This window comes from Sander vitreus, chromosome 8 (genome assembly GCF_031162955.1).
Source record: "Sander vitreus isolate 19-12246 chromosome 8, sanVit1, whole genome shotgun sequence".
Classification (NCBI taxonomy): Eukaryota; Metazoa; Chordata; class Actinopteri; order Perciformes; family Percidae; genus Sander; species Sander vitreus.
In genome coordinates this window covers 28,493,750-28,511,212 of record NC_135862.1, presented here as the reverse complement: position 1 = coordinate 28,511,212, position 17,463 = coordinate 28,493,750, and the positions used below count along the sequence as shown (strand labels likewise).

Here is a 17,463-nt window from a genome sequence, read left to right as displayed (position 1 = left end):
TCGAGTATGGATCACGTTCTCACCACAAACGAACCGCTCCAGAGATCGAATGAAAGAGTTTCCCGAGACTACCTCTTCAAGCAGGTCTCGGTACGCTTGTTTGGTCCGCTTTTGATGCGCACCAGAGTTCGATTGCCACGTTCTCACCTGCCCAAACGAACCACACCAGCGGGGCAAACAAACTCTAGTTCGATTCAACCGAACTAAAGGCTGTCGGTGTGAAAACGCCCTTATAGGACCAAAATTTGGTCTTTTGATCCGGACTGTGGTCCAGGGGAGGTTTCACACCTGTAATTTTGGTTCGGATCAAACTGAAAAGTCAGAAAGTCCAGACCAAATGAGGTAGGTGTGAAAACGCCTTTAGGCAACATGAAGAGCTATAGCCATTCTGAGGTGATACAACGGCAGTATCTTAAAGTACCAGGATACTTTTTTTTAACATGACAAACTAAGCTAAACTAAACTATGCATTACTACTAAAACTTGGATATTCATTTTAATCTTATTTAACCTGGTTGAATCATGAACTTTATACCTAATATGAAATTTGTCTGCATATATTTTATTATTTATTCAAATTAACATTAATCTGTGCTATTTTAATCTGGGTTACACATTACAGTCATTCAGTGACGGTGCAGATGCGCAAGACTTGGTAACACTGCCAATCAGAACAGACCGGTATTTTTTGGGAGGGGGCTTAAAGATGCACGCTCTAAAAAACAGAGCGGTCAGACAGAGGGTCAATACAGGAAAATGTGTTTTTCGAACATTAAAGCATGTAAACATTTTTTAGTAGAAAGCCAAAATACAATTATGAACCTGAAAATGAACATATGTCCCCTTTAACCTCTTATGCTAAGCTAAGATAACCTGCTGGCTCAAGCTCCATCCAACTCATCGAACTCTCTACAAGAAAACGGTTATACATATTTTCCAAAATGTCAAACTATTCTTTCAAGTGTGTACAAGTGTTGAACAACCTGATCTGTTGGTGTGTTTTTTTTTTCTGCTTATCTTGGTCCTGCAAAATGTGTGCTTGGTAATCACTGTAGGGCCATTTAGTGGCTAAACTGCTCAGTAATGATTGTACACACAATCAAATACTGAGGAAGAATATTTGTATGTTTGTAGCTGTGGTAAAGACGCCGCCCAGCAACCTGTGGATCATGGCTGTTCTAACGCCTCTCTTCCTGTTGATGGTGGTGATCGGTATGGTGTCCTTCATTCTGTGTAAGAGGAACAGGGTCATCTTTAAAGCTGGCGCCTTCAGGACCTTCAAAACCCGCTCCAAGGTAAGACTGTCAAACTTAATCGTCCAACTTTATCCCTTTATCCTGCTTTTGTGTACTGCCTTATGTTCCTTTCCATCTCCTTTTTCTCTTTGTTCTTTCTTTCTTTCTTCTAGTATTAATAATAGTGCTATCAGTTAAATGCGTTAACGGCGTTAACGCGAACCCATTTTAAAGGCGTTAAATCGTTCTTTTTGGCCTAGCAAACTTTGTAGTTTTTTTCACATGCTGTTGCAACAACTAGTAACGTTACAAAAACTACAACACCACACCGGATCTAGCTAGACCGGAAACAAAACAACAGGCACGCTGCGCACACTTGTTGGGGCTTGCCAGCCGGCCAAAGAGTAATACATACCTGCAAACTAGTCGCTTTTCAGCAAAAATCAGCGTTTTGAATGAGGAAAATGTCATCCACGTGAATCGTGTAGAGCCGAAGAGTTTTTATTTGGGGGGGGGGGGGTCCGAGACCTGGTGCTAATACGGCACCGGTGCCGTAACGACCGTTATCTACCGGACCAAATGGCAATGGATTTCGGTGCTACTGAAATGCCTGCGCTTCTCTCTGATGCTCCGAAATCGGACGTTAGAGGGAACTGAAACATCGCCGCACTGGACGCTAGTCAACACTACACTTAGCAGCAGGTAACATTAGACGGTTAAAATGCTGACAGCTAAACAGTGTAAAAGTGTGTCTGTATTTTACTGGAGAGGCTTCTAACACCAGACTGTAGCTGCCGTTGTCTGAAAAACACAGACTCAGCCTTGCCAGCTTTGTGGTGCATTCAAAGTTATTGTAAAATACCCTTTTCCCATCCAGTGGTTGTTTTCGCCGTTTTGTTCTCCTTTTTTTTTGATCAACTTTTTATTGTTTTATATTTTTGAACAGACAAATACAATTGAACAAGGTGCTCCTTTTTTAAATATCTATCTATCTATCTATCTATCTATCGGCACCGTTTTTAAAGTATCGTTGTATCATGTTGATAAGAGCATTAAAATGGAAAAAAACAATGTGACAAAAAGAAATCAAGGGACATTTAGAATGGATAAAAATGTGCAATTAATTGCGAGTTAACTATGACATTAATGCGATTAATCGCAGCAATAATTAATAATAATTAGCTGTTGTCTCACTCTTGGGGAGTAAAGTAAACCCCAAAATATTCAAAGAGCACTGCTTCACCTTAACATGTCCCAAAAGCCAATTCTACAGTTACATTTTAACAAAGATTACATAAAGTGGTTCTGAATGAGTGACACATCACACAGCAAACCCCCCTATTTTCCCATATTTTTGTGTCTTAGTGACTGATGGAAACAACAATTTTTAAAATTGGTCCAATATTAAGCAAGACCTCTGCAGCGCCGAAATATGCTGCAATGTAACATTAATGAGCAATCGCACACCTTCAATTTACATCCACTTGTTTTGCCACTGACATGCTAAGATTATTATTCTGTGTCTGACATTATTATGGAAAGGATCCCGTTGAACTTTTTGTAGCGTAAAATCCTTTAAAAAAAAAACATGAAATAGCCCCAAAATTGCTATCGCCAAAACAACCAGACTCCATTTAACTAAACAGTAATTTCATCGTCATAAAACACACTTCATTCAAAGGCGACAAAAACAAAATAAAACTATTAAAATCAGTCTTAGTTTGTCTTTTCACTGTTCCAACAATCACCACCCTGGTTTGGTTAAAATAAACCCTTAATTCACCCATTTACTTGTGGAAATATGCTGGCTCTATACATGCTAAAAGTATCCATCCATCCATCCATCCATCTTCATCCGCTTATCCGGGGTCGGGTCGCGGGGGTAGCAGCTCCAGCAGGGGACCCCAAACTTCCCTTTCCCGGGCCACATTAACCAGCTCCGACTGGGGGATCCCGAGGCGTTCCCAGGCCAGGTTAGAGATATAATCCCTCCACCTAGTCCTGGGTCTCCCCGAGGCCTCCTCCCAGCTGGACGTGCCTGGAACACCTCCCTAGGGAGGCGCCCAGGGGGCATCCTTACCAGATGCCCGAACCACCTCAACTGGCTCCTTTCGACGCAGACGGAGCAGCGGCTCTACTCCGAGCTCCTCACGGATAACTGAGCTTCTCACCCTATCTCTAAGGGAGACGCCAGCTACCCTCCTGAGGAAACCCATTTCGGCCGCTTGTACCCTGGATCTTGTTCTTTCGGTCATGACCCAGCCTTCATGACCATAGGTGAGGGTAGGAACAAAAACTGACCGGTAGATTGAGAGCTTTGCCTTCTGGCTCAGCTCTCTTTTCGTCACAACGGTGCGATAAATTGAATGTAATACCGCACCTGCTGTGCCGATTCTCCGACCAATCTCCCGCTCCATTGTCCCCTCACTCGCGAACAAGACCCCAAGGTACTTGAACTCCTTCACTTGGGGTAAGGACTCATTCCCTACCTGGAGAAGGCACTCCATCGGTTTCCTGCTGAGAACCATGGCCTCCGATTTAGAGGTGCTGATCCTCATCCCAGCCGCTTCACACTCGGCTGCGAACCGATCCAGTGAGTGCTGAAGGTCACAGGCCGATGATGCCATCAGGACCACATCATCTGCAAAAAGCAGCGATGAGATCCCCAGCCCACCGAACTGCAACCCCTCTCCACCCCGACTACGCTCGATATCCTGTCCATAAATACTACAAACAGGATTGGTGACAAAGCGCAGCCCTGGCGGAGGCCAACTCTCACCTGAAACGAGTCCGACTTACTGCCGAGAACCCGGACATAGCTCTCGCTTTGGTCGTACAGAGATTGGATGGCCCTGAGAAGGGACCCCCTCACCCTGTACTCCCGCAGCACCTCCCACAGTATCTCCCGGGGCACCCGGTCATACGCCTTCTCCAGATCCACAAAACACATGTAGACTGGTTGGGCATACTCCCAGGCTCCCTCCAGGATCCTTGCGAGAGTAAAGATCTGGTCCGTTGTTCCACGACCAGGACGGAATCCGCATTGTTCCTCTTCAACCTGAGATTCGACTCATCGACCGAACCCTCCTTTCCAGCACCTTGGAGTAGACTTTACCGGGGAGGCTGAGAAGTGTGATACCCTGTAATTGGCACACACCCTCTGGTCCCCCTTTTTAAAAAAGGGGAACCACCACCCCGGTCTGCCACTCCTTAGGCACCGTCCCCAGACTTCCACGCAATGTTGAAGAGGCGTGTCAACCAAGACAACCCCTCCACACCCAGAGCTTTAAGCATTTCTGGACGGATCTCATCAATTCCTGGGGCTTTGCCACTGTGGAGTTGTTTAACTACCTCAGCAACCTCCACCAGGGAAATTGATGCCAATCCCCCTCATCCTCCAGCTCTGCCTCTACCATAGAGGGCGTATTAGTCGGATTTAGGAGTTCCTCAAAGTGCTCCTTCCACCGCCCTATTACCTCCTCAGTTGAGGTCAACAGCGTCCCCATCCTTACTGTACACAGCTTGGATGGTTCTCCCGCTTCCCCCTCCTGAGGTGGCGAACGGTTTTCCAGAAGTACCTTGGTGCCGACCGAAAGTCCTTCTCCATGTCTTCTCCGAACTTCTCCCACACACGCTGCTTTGCCTCTTTCACGGCAGAGGCTGCAGCCCTTCGGGCCCTTCGGTACCTTGCAACTGCCTCCGGAGTCGCTCTGGGATAACATATCCCGGAAAGACTCCTTCTTCAGTCGGACGGCTTCCCTGACCACCGGTGTCCACCACGGTGTTCGTGGGTTACCGCCCCTTGAGGCACCTAAGATCCCTAAGACCACAGCTCCTCACCGCAGCTTCAGCAATGGAAACTTTGAACATTGTCCACTCAGGTTCAATGCCCCCAGCCTCCACAGGGATGCACGAAAAGCTCCGCCGGAGGTGTGAGTTGAAAGTCTGTCGGACAGGGGCCTCCTCCAGACGTTCCCAATTTACCCGCACTACCCGCTTTGGGCTTACCAGGTCTGTCCAGAGTCTTCCCCCACCCCCCTGACCCAACTCACCACCAGATGGTGATCGGTTGACAGCTCCGCCCCTCTCTTCACCCGAGTGTCCAAAACATATGGCCTCAGATCAGATGAAACGATTATAAAATCGATCATTGACCTTTGGCCTAGGGTGCTCTGGGTACCAAGTACACTTATGAGCATCCCTATGTTCGAACATGGTGTTCGTTATAGACAATCCATGACTAGCACAGAAGTCCAACAACAAACAACCACTCTGGTTTAGATCAGGAGGCCGTTCCTCCCAATCACGCCTCTCCATGTGTCTCCATCATTACCCACGTGCGCGTTGAAGTCCCCCCAGCAGAACTATGGAGTCCCCGACTGAGCCCCCATGCAGGACTCCACTCAAGGTCTCCAAGAAGGCCGAATACTCTGAACTCTTGTTTGGTGCATATGCACAAACAACAGTCAGAGTTTTCCCCCACAACCCGCAGGCGTAGGGAGGCGACCCTCTCGGCCCACCGGGTTAAACTCCAACGTAGCGGCGCCAGCCGGGGGCTTGTGAGTATCCCCACACCCGCCCGGCGCCTCACACCCTGGGCAACTCCGGAGAAGAAAAGAGTCCAACCCCTATCCAGGAGTATGGTTCCAGAACCAAGACTGTGCGTAGAGGTAAGCCCCACCAGATCTAACCGGTAGCGCTCCACCTCCCGCACAAGTTCCGGCTCCTTCCCCACAGAGAGGTGACATTCCACGTCCCCCAGAGCCAGCCTCTGCTGCCCGGGTCTGGTCCGTCGAGGCCCCTGACCTTCACTGCCACCCATGTGGCAGCGCACCCGACCCCAGCGGTTCCTCCCACAGGTGGTGGGCCCATGGGATGGAGGGATGTCCGCCACGTAGCTTTTTTCGGGCTGTGCCCGACCGGGCTCCGTGGCAAACCCGGCCACCAGACGCCGCTGACGAGCCCTCCATCTGGGCCTGGCTCCAGACGGGGGCCCCCGGGCTTCCTCCGGGCAGGGTCACTTCATCCCTTCCTCGATTTTTCATAGGATTTTTTGAACCATTCTTTGTCTGGCCCCTCACCTGAGACCACTTTGCCTTGGGAGACCCTACCAGGAGCACAAAGCTCCAGACAACACAGCCCTCAGGTTCATAGGGACACACAAACCTCTCCACCACGATAAGGTGATGGTTCCCTGAGAAGTATTAGTATAGTATAGTATATTAATGCTAAAAGTATTGTTTATTTAAATGGAGTCTGAGTTTGGCAATTTTGGATTTGTTTCTGGTTAAACTCAAAAGGACCTTACTCTTTGACAAAATGAGATCTCTCTGTAGGGATCCTTTCTATAATATTGTCAGACACTTATATATAACAATCTGAAAACATCACTTTTATTGGACCAAAATTAATGATGCCCATTTTTTGATTTGCCCGATATTACATTGCAGCCCGATTCAGCTGCTGATTACAGGAGGTATTACTGGACCAATTTCAAAGATTTTTGTTCACAGTAGTCACTTAGACACAAATGCATGGGAAAATAGGGTTGAAAAACAAACCAAAATACCCTTCTAGTTGTTTCTTCAGGTCACACAAATGTAATCCCATCTGTGCGGGCCTCACTCATTTGTTTTTTCCGCTGCCCAATAGCCCGTGGTCATTGCTAATCATGCATGCTTTGAAGACTAATCGGCCGAGGGAAAATGGGCAGGGCTCAGTGTACTGGAAGTGAACCTTTGGGTAATGTTGGCCCTTTCACAATAATAGTGCTCACTTGACATCAACTCATTTGAGGTTAAATAAAAATCAATCATTTCAAATGAGCATGTGTAAAATAGATTGCCACCAGCTGGTTTGATCAGGTCCTCCTGGACACAGTGCGGTGGATGAAGCCATGAACAACAGATGCTTGTGTCACTGCAGTCAGTAAAATGGTAAACAAGCAATAAGCAAGCCAGCATTATTTGTTCTGAAGAGGCTCTTGACATGGCTCAGGTTTGTTCAGAATTCCATAATCTTGTGTAATAATAATAATAATAATAATAATAATAATAATAATAATAATAATAATAATAAGTGTGTTTCACATTTGATATCAAGATTAGACTTCCACTCCCATGAGAATAACATTGTTATTGGCTACAAATGCACAGAATAACCTGCTTATTGATGACGCTTTGGTTAAGGTCTTATTCAGGTCAAGCTGTTTACACAAACTTTTGATACGCAGCAAAGGAATCTCCCTTATGTTAAAAATAACCCAATACACAGAATAATTCTTTCTCTAGATCAAAGAAGACTTAAAAGCTTTGACCATCATCATCATTGGCCACCAGCTTTAAACACCTCTATAACTTGCAAGGCAATGATTGTGACCGTGAGGGTTAGCCGAGCTAGCTCTACTACTAGCAAGTTAATCTGTTAGCATGTTTAATGCCAGCTGACCACTATTGGCTGTGCAAGCTATAACGTTATCTCTAGACCACACTGGCTGTGGGTTTGTCAATGTCAATGATTTTATATATGTTAAAAATGTAAAAATGTTACAATGGATAGACTTCACAGGGAATTGACTGTGGAAAATTAAATTTGTTGTCTTTGTATAACAGTGGCTTTGAGCTTTGCTCTTCGTTATCTGGGTATTTCTCTCAGACATTGTAAACAGAGCTGGTGTGAGTCTTTAGATTCACACATTAAAGAATTTGAAGAGGCTGTGATAATATGTCTGTAATATACAGATACTGGAAACTGATTTATATTGAAGAGATCCTTAAATATAGTTTTAAAATGGTTATATATTATGATCAATATTATGAAAGTCTTTATTTAGTTTGTTTCTGCCAGTAAAATTATTTAATTTTTAACATTTTTTGCTTTGATTACAGCCCATTTTTTTGATTTGCCCGATATTACATTGCAGCCCGATTCAGCTGCTGATTACAGGAGGTATTACTGGACCAATTTCAAAGATTTTTGTTCACAGTAGTCACTTAGACACAAATGCATGGGAAAATAGGGTTGAAAAACAAACCAAAATACCCTTCAAGTTGTTTCTTCAGGTCACACAAATGTAATCCCATCTGTGCGGGCCTCACTCATTTGTTTTTTCCGCTGCCCAATAGCCCGTGGTCATTGCTAATCATGCATGCTTTGAAGACTAATCGGCCGAGGGAAAATGGGCAGGGCTCAGTGTACTGGAAGTGAACCTTTGGGTAATGTTGGCCCTTTCACAATAATAGTGCTCACTTGACATCAACTCATTTGAGGTTAAATAAAAATCAATCATTTCAAATGAGCATGTGTAAAATAGATTGCCACCAGCTGGTTTGATCAGGTCCTCCTGGACACAAGTGCGGTGGATGAAGCCATGAACAACAGATGCTTGTGTCACTGCAGTCAGTAAAATGGTAAACAAGCAATAAGCAAGCCAGCATTATTTGTTCTGAAGAGGCTCTTGACATGGCTCAGGTTTGTTCAGAATTCCATAATCTTGTGATAATAATAATAATAATAATAATAATAATAATAATAATAATAATAATAAGTGTGTTTCACATTTGATATCAAGATTAGACTTCCACTCCCATGAGAATAACATTGTTATTGGCTACAAATGCACAGAATAACCTGCTTATTGATGACGCTTTGGTTAAGGTCTTATTCAGGTCAAGCTGTTTACACAAACTTTTGATACGCAGCAAAGGAATCTCCCTTATGTTAAAAATAACCCAATACACAGAATAATTCTTTCTCTAGATCAAAGAAGACTTAAAAGCTTTGACCATCATCATCATTGGCCACCAGCTTTAAACACCTCTATAACTTGCAAGGCAATGATTGTGACCGTGAGGGTTAGCCGAGCTAGCTCTACTACTAGCAAGTTAATCTGTTAGCATGTTTAATGCCAGCTGACCACTATTGGCTGTGCAAGCTATAACGTTATCTCTAGACCACACTGGCTGTGGGTTTGTCAATGATTTTATATATGTTAAAAATGTAAAAATGTTACAATGGATAGACTTCACAGGGAATTGACTGTGGAAAATTAAATTTGTTGTCTTTGTATAACAGTGGCTTTGAGCTTTGCTCTTCGTTATCTGGTATTTCTCTCAGACATTGTAAACAGAGCTGGTGTGAGTCTTTAGATTCACACATTAAAGAATTTGAAGAGGCTGTGATAATATGTCTGTAATATACAGATACTGGAAACTGATTTATATTGAAGAGATCCTTAAATATAGTTTTAAAATGGTTATATATTATGATCAATATTATGAAAGTCTTTATTTAGTTTGTTTCTGCCAGTAAAATTATTTAATTTTTAACATTTTTGCTTTGATTACATGGCAATAAAACACTATTATTGGAGTGTTCTTCAAAGTACCTTTATATATTATTATCCACATGTAGGATCCAGCACCCAGTCTTCAAAGTCTTCTAAGTTTCAATGTGAGTTGAGCATGTTAAGTCTTATTTTCCATCGAAACTATCCAATAAATTATGAATGTTTAAAATAGACAGTTTGTGTATAACATGTGTGTTCCCCAGTGGCTTCTCTGAGGGGTGATTAAAGGATAAGAATGGTGATATTCTACATTGTACTGGTTATCATCAAATCCCATGAAAAGACCAAAACCAACCATGAATTGATCTAGATTGTGGGAATCTAAAGCCTGATATATCTTATCCACGCTGTTGCAATGGCCGACATGTTCCTTTTAAAGTAACGTGAACATGTGCACTTTCATTTATTTTTGAGTCAATCCCACAAACGCTGTCCTGCTGTCCTGGGATGTACTGGGACAAAAAATCAGCACGGGACTTTGGGATGGAGTGGCCTTTAATGAGAGCGCATGAAGTGCGCACCAATAACATTTTCTGGAAGAAATTTGAATTGTAATAATACTACCTAATGTAATACAGATGTAAAACAAAACTTTTGTGATATAAAGAGTCTGATGTTGTTAAAGACTTTCAACTCAGGATGTTTTTCACACCTGTCTCCTCAGTTTGTATTAAATCAAAACAAGACCTGACTAAGCAAGTATAAGTGAGTTGGAACAATAGGGGCTTTCCGACCGGAGGGATTTTTGCAGTTCTTAGAACTAAACGTTCCTAGAACACTTTTTTTCGTCGTGTTCCGACAGGAAATATTTGGGGATTTTTAAGTTCCTCTGGCCGCAGTAGCGGACTTTTTTAGCTCCTACTTCAGAGCAGGGTCTTTTCCCTTTTCCTGTGTGTACTTGATTGGTCGAACTTATAAGTCACGCCCACTGCCAACTCGGAACTTGCAGACAGAGCAACAACCAACAACGGAACATTTTTAACCATCTTATTCATCATTGAATTCACTTCTGACAATGTTTTAGGCGAGAAATTAACTGTTTAGATTTTGAATATAGGCAGTCTTGCGAAAATTGATGCCGAATTGACAATTTGCTTCAAAGTTTTCAGAGTTGAGAACCTCCATGAAGTGAGGCGACAGCCAGCAAGCGCCTGCCCCTTCCTCTAGCTTGTCGCTCGGCCAGTCTTGCTCAGACACCTCGCTGGAAGTCTCTCAGACCGCTCTCATAAATAAGAGGCTTTTATTTCGCTGTTGAAGGTTCATTTGTTTAAATATCACAACACATGTCCATCATAAGATTAACGGGAACCTGTGGTTAACTGTCTTTTCGGAGTTAAACTGCACAAGCGTGTCACACACACACACACACACACACACACACACACACACACACACACACACACACCGCACAGCGCACAGCAGGCAGAGGCAGGGTCTGTTCCGAGTATAATAAAGCCCCGTCTGTGTTGAGCAAAACATTATGTGAATTACTACGAAAATGGACGGAATGCGGAACTCGGAAAAGTGGACTGATGCGGAGGTGCAGGCACTGCTGGCCATGTACGGCCTCCTCCATGCTGCTTTGTTGTATGTGGAGCTAAGGTCTAGTGACGATGCTATAAAGACCGTTGCCGTGCTTGCGCCACTCCCTTACCCCTCCTACCAGTCCCTATGGCCACTTGGCCAGTGGGAATGCAAATGGAAAAAAAGATTTTGGGGGAGAGTAGTTCTTAGAACTGCTTAGAAGTGTACTTTTCTTCTAAAAAGTACAAGTACTATCTGGTCGGAAAGCACCTATTAAGTACCAGTTCACTGCAAACTACTGCTAACCTCTGTACCAAAAACATGTAGACGATCAATAGAGCACACAGTCAATAATTTAAAGACAATAACAAAAAAGACAAACAAATAAATTAAACGTGTGGCCTATTTTAATTAGTTGAGGAGTTTAGGAACTCATTGTTATAGCATATTAAATGAATTAACTATTCACTCTCAAACCCGCTTTGACCTAATGCACATATATTATTGCCCAACATGGCAGATAGTGCACCTGTCATGTCTCTGCTGCTGGGTCCTGGTCTTGCCTCATCAGAGCTCTCTCTGACAATGGTATTAACCTTGGCCTGTTCACTACGGAAAAGGTTGGTTAATGTTACGCATTTTGTCACATCATGCTCTGTTTGTTGTTTTTTAACCTCAACTTCTCTGCGCCGCCCATTTCTTTCTTTATCTCTACCACCTTTTATTTTTCAACATTTTCGGTTTTCTCTGTGATCATAACTTCAGAGGAAAGTAACCTGGCCGAGGACAAAGCCAGTCTACGGAAAGCCGTTCCACTCCCTTTTAAACCCCATTGTACCGAATTTGGTTGCAGTTCCACCAGAGTTCCACTGGGGGTGACCGCGGTCCAGTGCAAAATGAATGGGACTCTATGGAGCTAGACGGCTAAATTTGTCTCTTGCCTGATTGTCGTTGAGAAATCTCAGATTTGATTGTAGTTTTTGCAAGTTCAACATGGATTATAGGTCAAAAGTTGAATGAACAAGTACTTATGTCCTTTCGATTTCTTACAGGTTGAGTCGTTGTTGCCCATAACACGCTAGCATTCTGCTAATGAATGCTGATTGGTCAGTGAAGGACTGATTACGGAGATCCCGCTTGATGGCATCCGTAGCAGAACCAGAATGTCAGTGAATATTTCGGCGTGGTCTTTAAAATATTAGCAAACCTCTTTCTAGCACGTGTATTGACAGGGAGAGCCTTACCTGTTAGCTGTGTTGTCGATGCCTTGAGAGAAAAAAGGAAGCAACTCAGAGCTTGCCGTGAAGCAGTATCTCTGGCCGTATATATGTGTATAACACCCAGCAGCGTGTATTTTCTTAGCCTACCCTTTCGAATGCAACATTCAAATTACTAGAGAAAAAATGATATCCTGAGAAAAGTGGATTTTGAGGGGTATAGCTCCATAGAGTCCCATTCATTCTGCACTGGCCTGTGAGCGCCCCCTATATGGAACTCTGGTGGAACTGCAACCAGTTCAGAAGCCGGAAGTAACGAGAGAATGCAACTTCTTCCCTTATTAGAAATTCTTTGCCGAGGGTCAGAATGAGCCAATCAGATTTAACAAAACATGGAACAGTCCAAGTTTGGAGGGGCCATTTGGCCGCTTGGATCCCCCCTTTAAATTGACAGTATTAAATTGGCTCAGTCTGACGGCCGGGCCACAGCTCTGTGGCCGTCTGTGGATGTGAGAGCCAGGCCAGCACAGCTCAGGGCCGTACTGTCACCTGTTACAATCTTTCAATGACTGTAACTGACATTGAAATATGAAATTGAAACATGACCGCCGGCCGGTTGTCATAAATACTACTAGAGCAGTCCCCAGCAAATGCATAATTTACTCTGGTTTGAGTAATGTTTGCTAAAACCTACAGTAAGTGCCTGCCCAAGCTGTTTTAGGAAGTCACTGAGCCTTTTAAGGAAATTAAATTATTGTTTGTTTGTGACACGCCTGATTGATTTTTTTTATTTAGTAAACCCTAACAGATTGTTGGTTTTGGTCTTTTCATAGGATTTGTTGACAATACTTCCCACCCCTTTACTTCCAGTGCCCTTGCTCGGACCATCCATCTTTGAACTCTGCCTTCATTTTGATGTCAACTACACATCTGTAAAGTTTTGTGACTATCTTGCACGGTTGTGACGCTAATGCAGTGACCAGAATTTGGCAGCAGACAGACATATAAACACCTGGCAAAGTATTCAAAACCACTTTAGTAGTTCCTGCTACATTAGATGTCTCCAGGACCACATTTTGCGATGATGCAACACACACAAACACACAGGTGAAAACAATACCAGCGTCTCTGTCACAGCTGGTAAAAATATGTCACTTCTTTCTATACTATCAAATCCTATCCTATTCTACTCTATTCTGTTATTATATTAACCCCTTCCTGACCTTGTCCCTCGACTTTCTCCCTGTTTAGACCTCGTATCGAAGGGAGGGAAGTTACCACCACCAGGTATTCACTAGATAGTGGTTTGGTGGATTACTGACTGAATGACTGACTGAATTACTTATTGCAATACTGAATGTATAACTTACTGCATTGTTTGCTGATTTTGACTGACTGACTGACGGTCACTCATGGACAACTGTTGTGTTGGCTGCTTATTTCTGTATGTGCTGCCTGCTGTTGCTGGGTAAATTTGTGCATGTGGCTACTGTGCTGTCGACATGACTTATTCCCAGTGGCGCAAAAAGTGGGTATGTGCTATATGTGGCACATAGGGGCGCAGCACCATGGGGGTCGCCAAGAAATGTTTTTTTTTTGTTTGGTATTTTCTATATGTCGCTGCTGTTGTGCATTTCTAAATAATTTCTGCATTTCCTCATTTTTGCATTTCCATGTTATATAACATTTTAGAGGACTAACATGCTAGAGTAGGCACCCTATCTCATAAGATTCCATCATAGAATTTTGACATAGAAGAGGGAGCAGGGGGCAATTTTACGAATCCTGCTATGGCCACGCCAAGACTCGCACTTCAATAGCAGGTTGATTGGTTGGGTGTAGGCTTAATGCAAACAGATGTTGCTGATAGCTATATTTAAATTTAGCTACTAGCTAGCGGTAGGCTAACGTTAGCTGCTGAGTATTGTGTTAACTAGCGTCACATGCAGCGGGGTTTGTGTTTCCTGTAACTTCTGTTTCAGAGCATCAGAGAGAAGCGCAGACATATCAGTGGCACCAGATTTTCGTTTGTATGCAAACGTCAATGTGGAATGGATTAATCTGTGTTAATTTTTTTAACGCGTTAATTTCGATTAATTAATCTGAGAAAAAATAACGCGTTAAAAAAATTAACACAGATTAATCCATTATGATTAATCCGTTATTTTGATAGCCCTAATATATATATACCATGTACTTATTTATAATTATGGTAGGTCTACAGTGGCTGATATACTTTAAAATAAACCTTTATTTTTTAAAGCCCATATATATAGCCCATATTTTGTAGCATCTATAAAAAGTGACTCAAGTTTGTGTCATCAGCCTAGACTGCTTCTGTCAGTTCCTTTCCCCTTTGTTTTATCTGCTTAAATGAAGCCACTCTCATCCCACAGTGGCTCAGCAGGAACCCTACATGGACCCCCAACCCAATTTATTTAGGTCTGTCCGTCCATCCCATTCTTGTGATATCTCAGGACCCCCTTGAGGGAATTTCTTCAAATTTGGCACAAGCGTCCACATGGACTCAAGGATGAATTGATTAGATTTTGGAGGTCAAAGGTCATGGTCACTGTGGCCTTTGCAAAATGGGTTTTTGGCCTCAAGAACTCAAGAATTCCCACTCTAATTATGACAACATTTTAAACAAATGATTAATAGGATAAAATGATGGTGATAACTTCTATGTCCAAAAGGTCAACGGTCAACTTCATCATAATGTTCTACAAAAACACTTTTCATGCCATTATTTAACGCCATAACTCAGGAACAGAAGGGGAAATTGTGACAATGTTTTACATTTGGTCGGATATTGATTGGTGACACTAATCTTGGGTGCCCACCTTGAAACTGTGTTGATTGTTTGGATCTTCTGTGCTTCTGTGTGTGTGTGTGTGTGTGTGTGTGAGCATCCACGTTTCGCCAAACAAATGCACTTAATACCTTTTTTTATTAAATTGCTTCAAAGTCTTCACTACATAAATTATGTGAGTCTGGACAGACTGCAACTTGACTGGTTGGCGGAGGCATACAACTGCAAGGCGGTAATTCTAGTTATGTAAGGTACTTTATTATGGCTAGACCCAAAGCAGATAAATGGCCACAGACAACGGATAAAAAAAATGCTAGAACAGTTTGATTACAAAGAACCATACTGAGGCCACGCCTGTGGTTACTGTTGCTGATTTGCAGGTTATTTTGGTCCAGCCTTTCCCATCCTCATCCCTCAAGAGGTAAAGTGAGGGATGGATGGATTACAGGACATTTTTGTAATGGAGTAATGGAGCTGGTGTGACACCAAAGCACACCAGGGTGTAAACACTCCCAAATGTATGTACATGATGTGTCTGTGTTGTCCCTGCTTTACTGTATATTCTTATACTATAAACATTTAAATTCCCAAGCTCTAAGGTTTTGTTTGTTTTTACAATCATTCATAAACATTTAACATAACACTATGTAATAATATTTTTTTACGAGAGAGCTCATCAAATATTAAAGGAATATGAGAATATGAGAGTTCACAAATGGTGCCGTGAGGCTACAATCACTGTTCTTATCCACAGCGGTATTTACCCTCTTCCAATCCCAAGTAGTGAGCAAAATATTTAAAACAGGAATTTGTTTGGGAAAAGCTTGTAGCAATGTGATTAAAGCATAGATTAAAATGTTTTCAAGTCTATCTTAATACAAGGCTTACATGCCCACATGTGCACTGAAAGAGTTACAGGTCACTGTAATTGGTCCTGCTGTCCACATTAGCTGTGATTTTTGACTTTCTTAGATAGTAAACACAGAGATGTGATAGGAATTGAGAGGCTTACATAGAACAAAGGCCCCCAGCTGTACCCATACTGGGGACGTTGTAATAACGTGGTCAGCATCTTAGACCCCTAAGCCACCAGGATACACACATAGATCCCTTCCTAAAGGTGATTCCAGTGTAAGAGATGGGAGGCACTCATCAGTGTTGAGCTGAGCTTCAGAGGAGGGATAGTTAAACAGGCAAATTTTGTACTGTAAAGCAAAGGTTCTGAATTTTCTTTTTTAGATGTATGTCCTTTTAAAGAATTGAAGTAGCCTGTTTTTCAAACTTCTATAGTCTTAATTATGTACGGAGCCCCTAAAGTCCCAAAAGGTGATATATTTTTATCTTGTTCACAAAAGATAATTATCTAACGTGCGCAGTTATTAAATTGGGTGTTGTTATTCTTGCTAGGAAGGAAGAAGTTACTGTAGTTTTTGGGATAGGATGCTAGCGAGCTATTTCAACTAATTAAAATAGACCATACATTTAACAGAGTTTACAACAGTTAATTTATTGTTTTGGCGTCAGCTATGGCTCACAGTAGCTTTTGTTCAGGTAAGAAATAAATTTGCAACAAAAACTAGCTTACGTCTCATCGTCTGCTTATTTAGGGACGTTACAATGAGCACTCTATCTCGATTCTGCATTTTAGTTAGATCTCAATGTGCAAATTAGGTTGCTGGCAGACTTGTGAACTATAGCACATCCCTGGTCAGTGGAAGCAATGCCATGGATGGGCATCATTCATTTTTAAATCACTTTTTGGAAGGAAGACTTGATAACTACTGCTACTGCTCATAGCTTTTGTTGGGCTTTCTTTAAGCTAGCAGCAAGTGGCGGAGTTAGATGACCTTTCAAATTGCTTTTTCCCCTAAAAATGTAGTCACCCTGTACTAATTGCATTTAGACTTGACTGACATATGATCACAATGCGAGCCAGAAAACCTTCAGTGTGGTCTGGATGATCCGACCGCAGTGTCTGATCACAGTGCATTCTGTGTGTATTTAAACCTTAATGACAGGTGTCATTTGAATACTAACCAGACCAAAGCAAAATGATAGACTCCATCAATGGTTTATATTAGGTCTGCATCTGTGTTTAAGCATTTAAGAGATTTTGCAGAGTCCGGCTGACTTCATCACTCAGCACGTCTGCTGTACAGCTGAAACATTCTTCAAAATGGCTTTTACTGCCTCTGAGCCTTCTTGTATAGGCGTGAAAGCAACATATAACTGGCTTCCATGTGGATTACAATATAGGTTTAATCAGCAAAAGTAAAGGCAATCCATTTTTCATTTGTAAGGTGTTCAATGTGTGTTCAAGTTATTTAG

General features: G+C 42.6%; 1 protein-coding gene across 1 annotated transcript in view; it reads left to right on the top strand.

Annotated features, from left to right (window-relative positions):
* Nucleotides 1-17,463, top strand: part of kiaa1549la (KIAA1549-like a) — a 248,641-nt gene that overhangs the window by 133,555 nt on the left and 97,623 nt on the right. Inside the window, exons 11-12 of the mRNA XM_078258059.1 lie at nucleotides 1,135-1,295; nucleotides 13,575-13,610. Of these exons, the coding sequence (XP_078114185.1) occupies nucleotides 1,135-1,295; nucleotides 13,575-13,610 (197 nt within the window). The remainder of the gene's footprint in view (nucleotides 1-1,134; nucleotides 1,296-13,574; nucleotides 13,611-17,463) is intronic.